The 18,372-nt window shown below is 45.3% G+C and overlaps 1 protein-coding gene across 1 annotated transcript in view; it reads right to left on the reverse strand.

The window, feature by feature from the left end:
* MAPRE1 (microtubule associated protein RP/EB family member 1) overlaps positions 1 to 15,316 on the reverse strand; it is a 28,775-nt gene extending 13,459 nt beyond the window's left edge. Inside the window, exons 1-3 of the mRNA XM_077769320.1 lie at positions 15,226 to 15,316; positions 9,180 to 9,303; positions 129 to 274 (exon numbers count right to left, since the gene is read on the reverse strand). Coding sequence (XP_077625446.1) covers positions 129 to 274; positions 9,180 to 9,300 — 267 coding nt within the window. The 5' untranslated portion in view covers positions 9,301 to 9,303; positions 15,226 to 15,316. The remainder of the gene's footprint in view (positions 1 to 128; positions 275 to 9,179; positions 9,304 to 15,225) is intronic.
* Between the last annotated feature and the right edge of the window lie 3,056 nt (positions 15,317 to 18,372).

Here is an 18,372-nt window from a genome sequence, read left to right on the forward strand (position 1 = left end):
GGGGATCACGTCCAAAATTATGGGGCAGCATTCACTTCCTAAGTAACAATTACTAGTTAAGAAACAACCTAAATTAAAAAAAAGAAAAAGAAAAGAAAAATCTAAATGAAAGAATAAAATTTACTTACTTTGTCAACACCCATTCTCTTAAAACCTGCCTGCAGTATTTTGAAGTTCTGGATGTACTCGTGTTCTAGCTTAGCCTGGAATTTCACTTTCTTCAGGGCAATGGAGCCAGGGAACAGCATGTCCATAAACTGACAATAGGCAGCCCCTGGATGAACAACAAGAGAATAAAATACACACTTAGGTCATTAAATGCTCTGATTAAAGAAGCAGGATGAGCTTTTTTTTTACTTGGACCTATATAACCCATGTACAATTCAAAAAATCATAACTTGGATCATATTGGGGTGTCTGGCTGGCTCCATTGATAGAGCATGCAACTCTTGATCTTGGTGTCGTGGGTTCAAGTCCCACATTGGGGGTAGAGTTTACTTAAAAAAAAAAAACAATTAATTAAAAAAAAATAATAAGGTAGACCTATAAAACCCAAAAGCTTCATTACCACTTGACTTCAAAGTCAACTTCTCAAAATCAGTATCAAGACTGGTTTCACCTAAGTTCTAACACACTTAGAATGTGGAGAAAAGAAATGTTTCTATGAAATTTTAAAACTGTTCTTAATAACAAACCAGCATGACAATAAAATGACCACTACAAAGAAAAATGAACATCTAGGAGCACATCTGTGGCTCAGCTGGTTAAGTCCAACTTCAGCTCAGGTCATGATCTAAGGGTATGAGCGTCCAACAAAAATATACTGAAGGAATTCTAGGTACCAGGGACTGAATCAGCAATATTTATATTTTTAAAATAGGGATACCAATAGCTTCCTAAATTCTAGAGGGCAATGACCAAGTTTAACAAACTAAAAGCATAAATAAGGGTAATCTGTTACATTTAAAAAGAGTCATAATTAACAACTATAGTGTATAGATCTGATACATAAAAATCAACTTAAAATATGCACACCACATGCATAAACACACACACATGCACACAGAAAATAATCTATTACGTATCTATACCCACAATACTGCTTTATACATGAAAGATACTTTTCTGAAACCGCAAAATAATGTGCATTTACTAAATGCACACTATTCTCACGCCATCCATGGACTTCCAGCTAAAGTCAACCAAAACCACTTAAAAGCAGCAGTCATAAGCTTCTCAGAAAAAACCTGCTTGACGAACGATCACAGTTCCTTATTTTAGAGCCAGAAAAATCCCTAGAGCCGTTAAAAATTTAAAAACTGAGGACAAAAACCTGTGGCCCAACACCACAGAGGCCAGAGATCAAGCTCAGAACCAGACCCCAGGTATCCTGACTCCCTGACCACGTTCTTTCCCACAGTGCCACCATATGTCCTCTTAGAGCACTCTACGGTTGAATAAAGAAGCACTTCCTGGATGAGGGGAAAAGATACACCATGCTGCTACACTGTAACTGGCTGAAGCCGAGAAATGATAAAGAAAAACATTAACACCTCATAAAAATGGACAAGGTAATTGGACAATTCACAAAAGAAATATAAATAGCTAATAAACACATGGGGGTCCAGTCTAAGGCAGCAATTTAAAAAAAATAGGGCAAAAATAGCAAAACTGGCTATGCTAACTTTATTCACAGGTGTTAAAAAAAAATGGAAGCAAGCTTTATGTCTAACAGTAAGAGCAATCAATCTGCACACCATCTGCCTGAGAGTTTATGCAAGTATTCAAAATAAATTTGGGGAGGATAGGGAGCCTGGGTGGCTCAGCTGGTTGGGTGTCTGACTTCCAGCTTCAGCTCAGGTCATGATCTCTTGGTTGACGGGTTTGAGCCCCACATCAGTCTCTGTACTGACAGCTCAGAGCCTGCAGCCTGCTTTGGATTCTGTGTCTCCCTCTGTCTCTGCCCCTCCCCCACTCATGCTCTGTCTCTCAAAACATAAACATTAAAAATAAAAATACCTTTTTTTAAATTTGGGGAATGAAACTCAAGATTCAATATTAAAAGAAAAGATACAAAAACTTATCTAAAAAATATCTGCATATATATAAAAAGCCATTTTAATATGTATGTATAGAAAAACAACTAGAAGAAAATATAACATATCAGGCTAAACCATATGAAATTACTGTTTTCTAGATCAAAAATGACTGAACAGTGGCCATCTCTGGGGGATGATACTAAATGCATTCTATTTTTTAAATATTTAATTATGTACTACGGTAAATATTACTTTTTAAATTTTTTTGTTTTATTTGGTTTTTAAGTAAACTCTAAACCGAACATGGGGCTTGAACTCACAATCCTGAGATCAAGAGTCACACACTCCACTGAGTGAGCCGGCCAGAAGTCTCTGTAAATATTACTTTTATAATTAGAACATAAAAAAGAAGGTAAATGTTTAAAAGGAAAAAAAATTATCAGCCGCTTTTCACAAAAGGGGTGAAAACTCCTGGCCTATAAATGTCTCAACCGGATAGAGAACAGGTTAGAAGGGGCCTACGGTCCAGTCTGCCTTCATAACAAAGGCTGCAACACAAGCAGGGTCCTCTCAGAAGGCTGCTGGCCCAAAGATCTACAGCAGAAGAGGCCCGCATAACCTGTGGCCTGAGGACACAGACAGCCTTCGGGTAGAAGCAGCCCAGCCCTGTGTCACTGCGTCATCTACCAAGTCTCACCAACTGCCGAGGCCCCACCCTACCAAGGTCTGAGCTGCAAGCAGAAAACATGGAACAACGCAACCCCTGCTCCAAAAGCTTGCAAGAGCTCAAGTGCACTGGCTCTCAACCCTTTAGGGTGCGGAGACCCCTGAAGAATGAGACGAAAGGTGTAGCCAACATTCCACACAAGACGCTTCCCTGTCAGAAGACTCCGAATGAAGAGCTCCCACAGAACACACACTAACCACTACACGTAAGCACGTTCAGACTTTAGAGAATAGGTGAGGTGTGAGTCATCCTAAAGGAGGAATAAAATTTGGAAAAAGAAGGCTAGGAGGAGCCATTAATGCAGACATTACAAATCAGCCTCAGGGCGCCTGGGTGGTTCAGCTGGTTAAGCATCCAACTCTTGATTTTGGCTCCATTCATCATGGGTTCAAGCCCCATGTGGGGGTTCCATGCAGATGGTGTAGAGAGCCACCCAGGCGCCCCATTTTTTGTTCTTTTTGAATTTTAAGCCATTTTTAAACCTTCAGTTATTCAAAAAATAAAAACTATAGGAGCGCCTGGGTGGCTCAGTCGGTTGAGCATCCGACTTCGGCTCAGGTCATGATTTCACCACTCATGGGTTCGAGGCCCTCTTCGGACTCTGTGCTGACAGCTCAGAGCCTGGAGCCTGCTTCAGATTCTGTGGTCTCTCTCTCTCTCTCTGCCCCTCCCATGCTCGTGCTGTCTCTGTTTCTCAATAATAAATAAATGTTTAAATAAATATAAACTATACATATAGTGTATGTCAATTAGGTTTAACAATTATAGGAAAGTACTGAAAATACAGCTACAATGAATAACTGGGCAAGCTTCTTAACCTTGCTATGTCTCAGTTTCTCCATGTATAAAATGGGGATAAAGTCCTTATCTCCCAGGTTATGTATGTAAAGCACTTTGGAAAGTGCTATAGCCTATGATAAGTGCTCAATAAATAAAGCCATAATTAAGGGAAAAAATACATTTAAAAGATAACAATAACTTGTGACATTACAGCAGATTATGGTTTTCTTAATGTTCCATAAGACCTAAATTACTTATATTAGAAAAAAATTTCTTGGGGCACATGGGTGGCTCAGGCAGTTAAGCGTCTGACTTCAGCTCAGGTCATGATCTCGCGGTTCGTGGGTTCGAGCCCCGCATCGGGCTCTGTGCTGACAGCCAGCTCAGAGCCTGGAGCCTGTTTCAGATTTTGTGTCTCCCTCTCTCTCTGACCCTCCCCTGCTCGCTCGCTCACTCTCTCTCTCTCAGAAATAAATTTAAAAAATATTTAAAAAAATTTTTTTAAATTTCTTTAGGTGTCTGGGTGGCTCAGTCAGTTGAACGCCTGACTTGGGCTCAGGTCATGATCTCATAGTTCATGAGTTCTAACCCCCCATTGGGTTCTGTGCTGTCAGCATGGGGCCTGCTTCAGATCCTGTTTCCCTCTCTCTCTGCCCCTCCCCCAAGCACGTACAAGCACCCACATGCACACAGGCTTTCTCTCTGAAAAATAAACATTTAAAAAAATTTTCTTATCATTTTTGTTTTAATTGCAGCAAAGAAAAATCAAGGAGGTGCTTGAAGAGCAAAAAAGTTGAAAGAGACTTCCTTGAGCAGAGGTGTGACTCAATAAAAATGGTCTCAGGGCCCCTGGGTGGCTCAGTCATTTAAGCAACCAACTCTTTGGCTCAAGTTATGATTCCAGAGTTGTGGGATCAAGCCCCATGTTGGGTTCTGCACTGAGCATGGAGACTGCTTAAGATTCTCTCTCTCCCTCCCTCTCACTCTGCCCCGATCACCCACTCATGCACTATCTTTTAAAAAAAAAGGAGGAGACTGGGGTGGGGAGAAGGGTCCTCCGAGAAACGGTGCAGACTGCTGTAGTACAAGTGAGAGAGTGCAGGCCGGGGAACCCGGAGGGAACCAGGAGGCCACTGTGGCAGCACTGAGCAAACTGAAAAGGGGCTGGATCCAAAACATCTCTCAGGAGACATACTGCACTTGGTGAATTAGCCTCTTCTGAGGCCTGAAACACTAGAAGAACGGTGGAATCGTGGCCCAAAATGGAGTGCCTGGGAAACCTGAGGAGAAAACAAAGCGGAGGTGGCCTGGTCACACCCCCAGCAGCATGAGCAAGCCTGACAGGCTGTTTTACAGAAACTCAAGGGCTCCTGCAACACGCTGAGGAAGAGGAAGATCCAGCATTTGCCAGGGGGCGTGTGCACACCTCACACCTTTCCTATTCTGTGCAGCACAGGAACACGGAGGAGGCCAGGCCAGAGGGGAGAAGACAACTGGAGAAGGGGGAGACGAAAACGTTCAGTGAGGGCCACTCTACAGGTTCAAAGCACCATGCTGGACCCTTGGAAACACGCAGAGGGGCCTGAGTATGGAATGGAACAGAGGGAACAGGGCACTGGTTGACAAAAAGCAACCAGCATCCCCTCTCTGGCACAAGCAATCCCTCATCCAAATCACTCTCTGTGATCTGGGCTTTTTCCTTGATGACTATCCTTCCAAAATACTTGGTGAATAGCTCTCAAAAACAGGGAGACTATGGAATGGAAATAAATCTTTAAACAACCTGACAACTCTGTCACTGCAAGTTATCCTCGCCTTGGCTCACAAGAGCCAAGCAAAGCCTTGTTTCACTGTTGGGACAGGGAGGGGAGTGGGGGGTTCACAATGTTGACAAAACTCAACCATTTCACAGGCAACCAGCGCATTAACTGTGTAGGACCTTAGAGCTTTGCCTTCTCGAGGGAAAAAGCTATTCCTACCCTTCTAGGCTTGTGTTTGGAAGAAAATTCTAGTCAGCTTGATCCTCTGCTTATCAGAGGTAAGACCAGGAGGGACCAGGCACCAGCTCTGGTTAAAGGCTACGGGGAGACTGCTCAGGCCTTGGAGAATTCACGAGTCCGAGGAGCCTCACTTTCCCTATGACTCCAGTCAGTCCCCTGGCAGCAGGCCTTCTCCAGGGACGTGGTTTCTGCAGCTCACCCTGTTTGGTCTCACACTAAAAGCCAAGACCTGGTTTTCTAAACATCAGTGTGAAACACAACGCAAACATCCACATACTTGGACAGAAGTCCTAAACAGCTCTCAAGAGGCAAACTAGCTGTGAATGAATGAAAGTTTGTTTACAAATCACAGTTAAGTGTCCTGTACTTAGCATTTTCTGCTGGGGAAAAGCACTTTATTCAGGATAAGAAAAATGGCAGGCAGCTTACAAAGTGGAAATTCTAGGGGCGCCTGGGTGGCTCAGCCGGTTGGGTATCCGGCTTCGGCTCAGGTCATGATCTCACGGTTCATGGGTTCGAGCCCCGTGTCGGGCTCTGTGCTGACAGCTAGCTCAGAGGCTAGAGCCTGTTTCAGATTCTGTATCTCCCTCTCTCTCTGACCCTCCCCTGCTCATGTTGTCTCTCTCTGTCTCAGAAATAAATAAAACATTAAAAAAAAAAAGTAGAAATTCTTCACAGGGATTTTTAATGAGATAGTACCACTGTAATTAATGATATGCAATTCACATTTGTTTAACTCTCTTCCAAATGCTTCTTTTAAAAAATAGATCCTCATTTATGTAGCAAAAAGGGTGTAGGCTCTGTGGTCAGAAAGATCTGGGTTCAAAACCAGCTCTGTTAACGTGTAAGCTGTGCCCCACGGCAGCCTCCTTATCTGTAAGACGAGCAGGCACCTCCCCAGAGAGATCCACACTCACCTCCAGAGTCTGGCACAGAATCAGTATCTGAGAGCTATTTTTACAGGTGAGCCTTAGCACAGCCCAGCCCAGCAGGTGGGCCTGGCCCTACTTCCCCAGTTTACAACAGATGCGGAACTAGAACATTAAGGGATGGCTCAGAGCAGACTGAAGCCTCTTCAGGCCCAGTCCTGACTACCCACACAGCTCCCTGTCTGAATGAGATAAACCTGGAGCCAGATCATACAAGTACCACTCATCTACACATGAAAAGAGTTCTCATTTTCCAATTAAGTAAGTGGAATATACTTCAGAGCATATATACAGAAAGAGGTAAATTTTAGGGAGAAACTGCTGGTGAAAACGCCGACTCTGATGAAAATTAGGATGACCTCATCCCCATATTAGTCACAAATCACGGGGCAAACAAGTGTTTTAAGAGCCTCAAACAAATGGGGATGTGGTGATGGGACTGAGGAAGCGAACGGACACCGGGGGAAAGGCAGCAAAGACCTAAGCTAACAATCAGCACCTGCGCCCAGCCTGTGCCCACTACGACCCAAGTAACTAATGAGAAACAAGCCTGACTCGTGGGCTCCAACTCTGCCCAAAGCCTCCCTCTGACCACCTGAAAAACCCAGATCAAACATCCCAGGGGATACAATACAATGGGCAAGTGAAACCAAGAGCAAGACTAGAACCTAGCCATAAAATGAGGAAGTACAGAAGCTGAATTTGTGTTTTTTTAAATCACATAAATGAAAGCAGTCATTTTATTTTTAATGTTTATTTTTGAGAGAGAGAGAGAGAGCAGGGAAAGGGCAAAGAGAGAGGGAGACACAGAAACCGAAGCAGGCTCCAGGCTCTGAGCTAGCTGTCACCACAGAGATCACGACTTGAGCCGAAGGCACTTAACCGACTGAACCACCCAGGCTCCCGACAGCAGTCATTTTAAATCAGTCCAAATGGCACCAGTAAAGGAAGGGTGCAGAGCAAGGAGGGCACGGGGACCAAAGAACATCGGCTCTTGATTTAAACAAAGATTCAAGTCTCAATTCTGTTCTTGGTTGTATAACTGGGGACTTGTTACTCAAGATCTCTAAGCCCGTTTCCTCATCAGTAAACTGTAGTTAATAAACATTCTGTGTCACGGAAGTACAGTGAGAGTTACATGAAGAGATACTGGAAAAGCATTTACATGACTCTGGCACGTAAGTGTTCAACTAAACGACCACTGTTGTTACTACCATAACAGAAGCTGAGGGTTCTACTTCTCTATCCCACTAACAAGATAACAACTGAAGGAGCAGCAGGATACTCATCTCACCCTTCTGGCATATTCTTGACCCCACCTCCTATCTGTAGTAGATCCAGTCTTGGTAACCCCAACACAATCCTTATTGTGTCAAGACAGGTAGGAGCAGGTAACACAACCCTTAAAAGGTGAGACAGGAAGTCTTTAGGGGACGTAGAAACCAGTAACACCTTCATGAAAAATAACTACCAAGAGCCTAGAGCCTAAAGTCCATACCTTTAATGTAGTAATTCCATTTCTAGATATCACTATGGAAAATTGAGAAACCACCTAAATGTTCCTAAATCAGGAAGATATTAAACTCCAGCATAACCAGAGAAATAGTACACAGCCATTAAAAATAAGTCATATTTCAGACACCAGGGGTGGGGAAGGGGAGGGGGCTCAACTGGTTAAGGATTGGACTTTGGCTCCGGTCCCGATCTCATGGTTCGTGAGTTCAAGCCCCACATGAGGCTCTGCTGTCAGCGTAGAGCCCGCTTCAGATCCTCTGTCTCCCTCTCTCTCTGCCCCTCCCCCACTCATTCTCATTTTCTCTCTCTCAAAAATCACCATTTAAAAAAATAAGTCATTTTTTGGGACACCTGGGTGGCTCAGTTGGTTAAGCACCTGGCTCTTGGTTTTGATGCAGGTCATGATCTCACGGTTTGTGAGTTCAAGCCTTGCGTCAGGCTCTCTGCTAACAGTGTACAGCCTCCTTGGGATTCTCTCTGCCACTCCCCTGCTCACGTGTGCATGCTCACTTTCTCGCTCTTTCTCAAAATAAATAAATAAACTTTAAAAAACAAAGTCATATTTATGACAATGAATGACACTAGGGAATACCCACAATGTAGTTAACTGAAAAAAGCTGGGATATATGCAAATGTATATATGCAAGGAAAAGTGAAAGAAAATCTCCCAACGGCAGCTTTCTCTTAATACTGAAACTAAGGGCATTTTTTTATTTTCTTCTTTCCAATTTTCTAAATGTCACTTTGTATACACAAAAACAAAACATGTTTTTGTTCTTGTTTTAAATCATTAGCTCTCTGCCAAATCCTTATTAAACAGCAGTTCAATAAAACTGTGGCTGAAATGGCATTTGCCGGTTTTTAGTCTTGTGCTACTTGGGAATAAGAAAAGCAACTGATAATGTATAAAACTAGAACCATTATAATTGTCATCCTCAAATAAAATATTTCCAATCTGGATGCACAAGCGAGTAGCTGGAGAAGCCGGGCTGAGTGGCAGCCTCAGGATGTAGAGACGGCGGCACGGGGGCCAGAAGCACACTCTCAGCATAGCTCTTTCTAGAAATGGAACGGGGGCAGGGCTGACACAGAACCTGAACGTGCGGCCTCTGCAGTCAGATAAAGACCTGTGCATTCCTAAAGGACCTGCAGGCTTTTCTGGAAAAATGTCATCATGGATCTCTCTTACCTGAGCACAACTGTTCGATCTTTGTCAGATTCAGCTGCAGAGACTCGTTGATCCAAGCCAGCATGTCATGTCGACTTAGGTTATCACTGGTGACGGACGTTGAGTATACGTTCACTGCCATCTTCTACAGCATGTGAGGAAAAGACAAGGGCTCACGTTATTAGGCATGCAAGGGAGGGCAAGCCGTTCCCTGGAGAATCACCCAGAGCAAACCTGTAGCAGACAATTTTTTTTTTAATTTTTTTTTAATGTTTTTTATTTATTTCTAGGAGAGAGAAAGACAGCGTGAGCAGGGGAGGGTCAGAGAGAGAGAGAGTGACAGACTCTGAAACAGGCTCCAGGCTCTGAGCTGGCAGTCAGCACAGAGCCCGACGCGGGGCTCGAACCCATGAACCGCGAGATCATGACCTAAGTGAAAGTCGGACACTTAACCGACTAAGCCACCCAGGCGCCCCTGTAGCAGACAATTTTTAAGCCTCACATTCTTCCCCAAGAGGCCAAATCAAACACTACGATTCCACCCACCAGCTCAGAATGCCACACATAAGCATGACCCTGGATGAATGGCCCAAAACCCACCAGTCTAAAAGTTAGGCCCCACTCTAATGTGATTTGTATAAAATCTGAAGATACCAGAGACACTATATAAAGAGATGATTAAATGCTTTGTTAAAAGAGGCTAATGTACAAACAAGAATGTTCTCTGTTCAGAAAATGTCAGTCCAGCAACTCCTGAGTGGCTCAGTCAGTTAGGCGTCCGACTCTTACTCAGCTTCAGTCATGATTTCATGATTTGTGGGTTTGAGCCCTCCATCAGGCTCTGTGCTGACAGTGTGGAACCTGCTTGGGGTTCTGTCTCCCTCTCTCTGGCCCTCCCCTGCTCACATGCTCACTCGCTCACGCTCTCTCTCCAAATAAGGAAGGAAGGAAGGAAGGAAGGAAGGAAGGAAGGAGAAAATGTCAGTCAGAACTTATCAATTACCATATCGAAAGGTTCACAGAAGTTTCCTTCAGAGTGGGCTTTTCTTTTTTAATGTTTGTTTATTTTTGGGAGAGGGAGGGGGAGGGAGGGAGAGACAGAGAGAGGGAGAGGGAGAGAGAAAGCACACACTTGAGCAGAGAGAGGAGGGGCAGAGAGAGAAAGAGACAGGAAGGGAGGGAGAGAGAGAATCCCAAAATCTGTGCTCTGTCAACACAGAGCCCAAAGTGGGGCTCGATCCCATGAACCGTTAGACCATGACTTGAGCCGAAATCAAGAGTCAGACGCTTAAATGACTGAGCTACCCAGACACCCCCAGATGGTGGGCTTTTATTAATTCTCTTTGTAGTTTTTATTATTTTCCAAATTTTATTTTTTTTTAATATTTTTATTTATTTCTAGGAGAGAGAGAGAGACAGCATGAGCAGGGGAGGGTCAGAGAGAGAGGGAGATACAGACTCTGAAATAGGCTCCAGGCTCTGAGCTGGCAGTCAGCACAGAGCCCGACATGGGGCTCGAACCCACGAACCGTGAGATCATGACCTAAGCGAAAGTCGGACGCTTAACCGACTAAGCCACCCAGGTGCCCCTTCCAAATTTTCTTTAAAGAGTATATTCACTTTTATAATCAAATAAAACTTTTCGAAAGTATATCCACTTTTATAATCAAATAAAACTTTTTGAAAACCCTAAGTACTACGAACATTACAGGAAATCACCTTACAGTGAAGAATCCTTGGTGCTACTCTCTGCTAAACCACCTGGGGACAGGAAGACATCTAAGGAGCTTCACAGACACTTGTCATTTACCCCGACAACTCTCTGCAAGGTTCACCTCATTCTCATTTTACAGATGAGAGGAGGCTCAACACGGAAACCCTGGGAACTGGCAGCCAAACCCATTCAGCCGCACCACGCACACTCTCTCCCAGCCACTAGAAAATGCTGCCCTTCAACCTTCTGCTAGGCTTTCAAGTTCAAAACAACACACAGAAACACAGTAACTTAAATTACTATTAAATGTAATTTAATTACTATTAAATGTGGAAGCCATAATCATCCTCCTTCAGTTAACAGTATACCAAGCACTGTTCGAGGCCAAAGAAATGGATAAGCAAGAAAACCAGTTGCCTGTCCACCGGTAGTTCACATTCTAGTGGTGGAAGTCTGACACTGACCAAACACACAAACAAATGTCACTTCTCATCAACCATTTAGGAAATGAGGGTGCTGGGGAATGTGGTCAGGGAAAGCCTCTCTGCTCTCTGACTTGATGTCTGAGCTTAAGAATCAGAAGGATGCAAACACACTGAGATGTGGAAGGTGACCGCGGCCCAGCGAGCAAGGAGAGTAGAAGGGGAAAAAGAAATGAAGAAGCCAGATCATGTCAGGACTCTGCAAGCCAAGATAAGGAATTTCAATTTTATTCTGTAATTGTTTAAATCCATCGTGGGGATTTAAACAGGGTAGCATCACACTCCCATTTAAGTTTGTGAAGGGGTTCAGGACAGCCCCCCCACCCCACGCCCCCAGAACATGCCACTTTGGCATGTGGATTATTTTGAGCTGAATGCACTTGAGACCTTGTGTGCATGAAAAACTTTTGTCCCTCCCTTAACCACACAGAAGAATCTAAACCAGGGGTCTGTCTCAAGAAAAAGGGTTATGGGGCACCTGGGTGGCTCAGTCAGTTAAGCGTCTGACTTTGGCTCAGGTCATGATCTCACGGTTCGTGGGTTTGAGCCCGGTGTTGGGCTCTATGCTGCCAGCGAGCTCAGAGCCTGGAGCCTGTTTCAGATTCTGTGTCTCCCTCTCTCTCTGCCCCACCCCTGCTCATGCTGTCTCTCTCTCAGAAATAAATAAAACATTTAAAACAATTTTTAAATAAATTCAGACGATAAAACCATTTTATACAGGAAGCCAACACAATTTAGTTCCTGACTCCACTGGGAAATTAATTCCTGCTCCCACAGTACTTCATTCAAATCTCTACAATAGTTATTATTACACTGGATTGTCATTATCTCTTCATTTCTGAACCATTTCAGATTTGGGCCAGAAGGCAACATGCTCTATGAAAAGAGCTGAGGATTTCAAGCTAAGAAGACCTGGGTTAAGGTGTGAGGCTGTCACTCTTACCCTGTATGACCCGGGGCAAGTTATGTAACTTGCATACACCTCAGTTATCTTTCGAGTTAATACCACCCTCATCTAAAAATTATGATGTGAGGTTTAAATGAGATAAGGTACATAAAATACTCGGCATAGGATCTGACACATAACAGATATTAAACAAACAAGATCCAGGCAGAGAGGGACCTCATCTCAGTCATCATCCTACCTGCAGTGCCAAAAACAGTGCCCAAGACCTGCCCCATCATCCGGACCCACTGCAGCAGCCTTCAGATTAGTCTCACAGTTTCAATCTGTCCTTACACAGCAACCACAAAGAATTTTCTGAATCATAAATCAGATCAAGTATCTCCCTCTTTAAAATACCTGAATGAATGAAACTGTGCAAAATACTATCACCAGGTACCAAAGAGAGACACATCCAAACAAAAAACACGGTCGCAGGCTAAGCGCTTGTAATCTATTTTGGCGACATTCACACACACTCCGGGTATTGAATGTGTCATGCCACCATAAAATGTAAGCAGCTGGTTAAGCCACGTGTGTCTCCTGACCACACCCCAGCTCAGAAAACGTTAATGGCCTTTCATCATCATAGAATTTAAAACTCTTTCATTAGCAGTACATTAATACCTAGTCCCATGTGCTCCGCAAACTCGGCAGCCACTAAATACATGGGGCTAGGCACCCTGTGGATATGCAATAAACATCCACTGACTCAACCTATTAATTGGCTCTTCCAGGCAGTCAAAACAGAGCCTCGTTCTCAGAGCTACAGCTACCTCTGGCTTACCCCAGAATTCCATTGCTCGGCTTCAATGGAAGACCCCATGACCATCACGTAAGCCTCACCTTTAAAAGGCTCCATGACGACGTTTCGGCTGCCTTGAAAAAGCTCTTTTACCTCCCCAGGTATCTGTCCTCCTTCACAGCTCTCCTTGCAAGTTCTCAAATCCATTCTAATTGGATGCTGGCTGAGGAACACCCTACTACTTTTAAGGCACACTGAGCCCTATGAAAAGACAGGGGAAGGTGCCACCAGAAAAAAAGACACGTGACCCTTTCTGGATCACAAAGCTCACCTGTGAAAGGTGAACACTATATTCTGCACAAGGTGGTGATGAGGATTACATGAGATCTCAGTGAAAACACTTCAGTGAAAAGCACATCACGTCTTAAGCTTCTCTGTGTGCCAGAAGCAGTGCCAGGCACTCTGACACACCACCACAAGGGGCACACTGGTACGAAACACACTAGCTCTCAGGGAGGGAGCACAATATACATGTTAACAACCTTGACTCTCACATCACAGATGCGTCTTCAGCCAATTGTTGGACAGCATAAAGCAAATCACTTGACCTCTAAGAGTCCCAGTCCCTTGTTTGTAAAATGAACATGGGATTGGAGAGCCTGGGTGGCTCAGTCGGTTCAGCGCCCGGCTTGTGGTTTCAGCTCAGGTCATGATCTCATGGTTCAGGAGTTCCTGCCTCCTGTCAGGGCTCAGCGATGACAGTGAAGAGCCTGCTTGCAATTCTCTCTCCCTCTGAGCCCCTCCCCCATGCATGCATGAACTCTCATATGCAGATGATCTCTGTCTCCCCAACTCTCAAAATAAATAATCTTAAAAAATGATATTGCTTATCGGCCTTTTGACTAAGATCAAGTGTATGTGTAAAAAAATGAACAGGGGTACCTGGGTTAAGTTGGTTAAGCCTCCAACTTCAGCTCAAGTCATGATCTCACAGTTCATGAGTTGGAGCCCCGCATCCAGCTCTGTGCTGACAGCTCAGAACCTGGAGCCTGCTTCAGATTCTGTATCTCCCTCTCTCTGTCCCTAATGCACTCACACGGTCTCTCTCTTGCTCTCTCTCAGAAATAAACATTACAAGATTTTTAAAAATGAACATAGGAGCTCTTTGAGATAGTGAGATACTAAATGATACAATGCCACATCAAGCACTTAACACAATGCCCGGCACATAGCAAGTGCCCAACAAGCAAATGGCTGCTATTACTTTTACACTTCTTAGGGCACCCCAACAGGGAAATGAATGCCAGGTCTGGTGTATCTTCCCTTCAAAGGACCTTAGGATCTTCATCTTCAAAATGGGGCAGAGGCTCAACTCTGCCCTGAAGCACCTCAGGGCAGCTGTGAAGCAGAGACTAAAAAAGCACTGTTCCTATCGCCCTGTTATACTGTCTTCATAGTAATTATATGAAATTATCTTGTCCACATATTAATTTTCTTATTTCCTATCTGTCTCCCTACTACAATGGAGACGTCTGGATAGCAAGCCTTTGCCTCCTGCTCCCGGGTTATAGCTAACAGCACAGCACCTGTCACTTAGTAGGCGCTCAACAATTACCGCATGAAGAAACGAAGGAGTCCATTGAGCTGGCCTACTTTTTGCCCCGTACTGGGATAAAAGCTTTCGGTAGTCTTATCATTGTCCCCATTTTACAGATGAGGAAACTGAGGCCGAGAGGTTCCAGCACCTGCCCAAGGTCACACAGCAAGGAATGGAATCCAGGTCTTAATTCAAAACCGAACTCTTGACCATCAGGAACAGCTTCCTACGGCGGGGGTCCCCAGAGCCCCTGACCAGATTCACTTCAACCACACACACCCCCTACACAGTCTGGCCAACCCGGAACCGCCCGCCACCGCTGTCCGGGTCGCACGCCTAGGCCGCGGCCCACAAGCCCCCACGCTGCCAAGAGGCAGCCCCCACTTCCGGCCCGAGGCCCCGCCCATGGCAGAATTCAGCGCGCGCCCCCAGCCCAGCCCGCGCGCGCCGGGTCACGGCCCCTCCCTTCCCCCCACCGGGCCCGATCTGCACGGCCTTGAGAAGCGGCCCAGGCACCCTCCTNGTCCGGCCCGAAACCCACCCGGCCACCACCCGGCCGCCCCCTCGTGCCCACTAGCCGGCTCACCGGCTCTCGGCGGAACCGCGTCCAGTGCCTGTGCCCGGCTTCGGTTCCGTCTTCGTCTCGTTCAAACCGCTCGACCCCGCCCGCCCGGCCGCCCGCGNCGAAGCCAATGAGATCCCAACCCAGTCCGGGTTTGCCTGCCTAGTAGGATTCCGGTTACAAATTCTCCACCCCAGGAGCCAAAAAAATCGGTTTTACAATGAATTTCTACAAAAATGGGCGATTGGATAAGAAAGATACTTGATAGGAGCTTTGAGGAAAGACTAAAAAGTCACCTCAGAGACACATTCTGTGAACACTCTGTGATAATCCTGTAATCTCAGCATCCGTTTCTTTTCCTCTCAGTACCTGTGAAGTCCTCGTGTTTATTCGCTTATGCCTTTGTCTGCCTTTCCTTAAGTTACACGGAAACAAGGATCTTCTCAGTCTGTGTCCCACTGCCTGACTTGCTGAAAAGACTGAATTACACCCACTTCACAAAAGAGGAAGCCGAGGCTCAGAGATGTCACTTGACTTGGCTAACATCACAGAAGCTGACCCAGGTTTTGAGCTGGGTTTTGTCTGGGTATCATTTATTCATGTGTTCCACATTTATTTTTTTTCTGATCAATCAGGCCCTAGGTATTTGATAGTAAGCTTTTTTTTTTTTTCTTAAGCCCGTCTCTTTGGGGGAGCCTTGGGTGGTTCAGTCCGTTAAGCATCTGACTTCAGCTCAGGTCCTTATCTCTTGTTAGTAAATTCCAGCATAGCCTGGGGCTCTGTTCAGAGACTGGAGTCCGCTTCGGATTCTGTGTCTCTCCCTCTCTCTGCCCCTCCCCTGCTTATGCTCGCTCTCTCTCAAAGATTAAAAAAAAAAAAAAAAAATGAAGTCAGCTCTAGGCCCAAAGAGGGGCTGAAACCCTTGACCCAAGTTAAAAAGTCTCAGGCTCTACTGACTGAGCCAGCCACATGCACCTAGCCTTTGAACTTGTCTGTTTTAATCCTTTTTTAATGTTTATTTATTTTGAGAGAGAGAGCAAGCCAGAGAGGGGCAGAGAGAGAGGGAGAGAGAAATCCCAAGCAGGCCCCACACTGTCAGTGTAGGGTCTGACGTGGGGCTCAAACTCATGAACTGTGAGATCATGAGCTAAAAACATAAGTAAAACATTTAACTGACTGAGTTACCCAGGCGCCCCTAGCCTGAGCTTCTTTTTTTTTTTTTTTTTNGAGCCGAAGTCGGACGCTCAACCGACTGAGCCACCCAGGTGCCCCTAGCCTCTGAGCTCTTAAAAGTTTCCAGTCTGGGTGTTGCTCAGGAGGGCACTAGCCAAGGTTATTTGGGTCAGATTAAGCCTTGACTGCAGAAGACCAGAGAATAAGGGGGGAAAAAAAGTTTCTATCCAGCAGGAGGAATAGCTTCGGAGACTTTAATATGTCTTAAAGCAATTATTTTAACATGGGAGTGATCTCATTATTGCAGGTAGAAATTGTGAGTCCCCTCTCCAAAAACAAAATAAAACAAAAAACTATGACTTTTCAAGGCCTAAATTTTCCAAACGTATGACAAGTGAACTAAAAACTAGTGTTGGGAGGCCTCAGCTGCTTTAGGCACTTCACAAGTTCAAGGGAGAGGACTACAAAACTAAATTATAATACAGTGCGCTGTGTGCTAAGATAAATTCTCCTATCTATCCACAGTGAAGGAGGACTCAGATTAGGAAATGGCTTCTAATCCTGCCTAGAATAGGGGCAAAGAAGGCTTCCTGGGAGGTAAGAACTGAAGGGCCAGTTTGGCAAGGAGGCTGTTCCAGACAGCATGTGAAAGATGCAAAGAAATAACCAACTCCAGTAATGCCCACCTCTATTTTCCTTCTACAATTGCTTAGACCTCAGGATGAAGTAAGGAGAACACACTAGGTTATAAGCCCTGAAATACCAGGATGTATGCATGGCTCTGTAGATTTCGCAAGTTTTAAAAATAAAAAATAACCAAGTGCAATGTGTGGTTCTAGAATGCATACTGGACCAGAAAATGTATTTCTGCAAGATCCCTTCCACAGGACTCTGGGGTGGCAGACCCCAAGGCCACCCCCGTCAACTCTCCCTAAGGGGCAAGGGGACCCTAACATGATGTGTATGTGCGTGGGGTGGGGTGGGGGGGATGATGAGCACAACTTCAACACAAGATGTTGTTGCATCATCAGCCCAGCACGTGGGGGATTATTCCCCTGCCCTTCAAGACTTTAGGACTTATTAATACATATCGGATGTCACCATCACTACCAGTACCCTGGCATTAACACTGCACTGACTAGTGGCTTTTGTTATCACAATGCCATCCGGTACAGGATTACTGCCTGCCAGGAACCAGGCAAAGCTCTTTACCCAGATTATGCCCTTGAACACTCACAAGCAGCCCTGGGAAGTAGGCAGGATTTATGGTCCTTGCCTGTTAAAGATGCAGTCTTCCTGGATAGAGCCCCCAGGCAACTGGAAGACTGTTCCAGAAAAGGACCACAGGTGGCACAAGGTCCAACCACTCCCCCAGGTCAGAATGTTCACTGCATTTTCCCCTCACCATTGGGCCTGGGATCGTGTAGATACCAACCTAGCCCCCATCTCATGAAAAAAACAGCCTCGAGAGCCCCTCCAAAGCCAGCCCCACCCTGTCCCACACACAGACCAGGCCACCCAAGGGCCCCTCACCTGGAGGGCTAGTCCAGCTCCTCTCTTGGGGTTTCGAGGCCGGGGCTGTTTATTTTGCTTCATCCTGTCCTGGTATTTGGTGCAGCACTGCACACTGAGATGGCTTAATAGGGCAGCCCAGGCCCCTGGGACCTCCACACCTCAGGAGCGCCAGCCCGCTTCTAACTGCCAACTGCCTCACCATGGTGACTCACATGCAAAACGTTTCTCATCCTCCTCTACAATGGCCTTAATAAGGCACACAACCATAGTCATGGAGGTGGCCAACACTGGAACCCTTTTTATGTTGGAAGAAAGGGAGAGGCTCATGTAGTTGCCACATCCAGGTGACGGTCTATTAATTCATTAACATGTGCAACTTGTTTACATACCTTGTTCCCCGGCAAGCACCAGCTAACCACTGAAATCTTCATTGGCTCCTAGTCCCCTATCAAAGGCTAGACCTAGTGATACGACTATGGCATG

Source organism: Crocuta crocuta, unplaced genomic scaffold (genome assembly GCF_008692635.1).
Source record: "Crocuta crocuta isolate KB4526 unplaced genomic scaffold, BGI_CrCroc_1.0 scaffold445, whole genome shotgun sequence".
Classification (NCBI taxonomy): domain Eukaryota; kingdom Metazoa; phylum Chordata; class Mammalia; order Carnivora; family Hyaenidae; genus Crocuta; species Crocuta crocuta.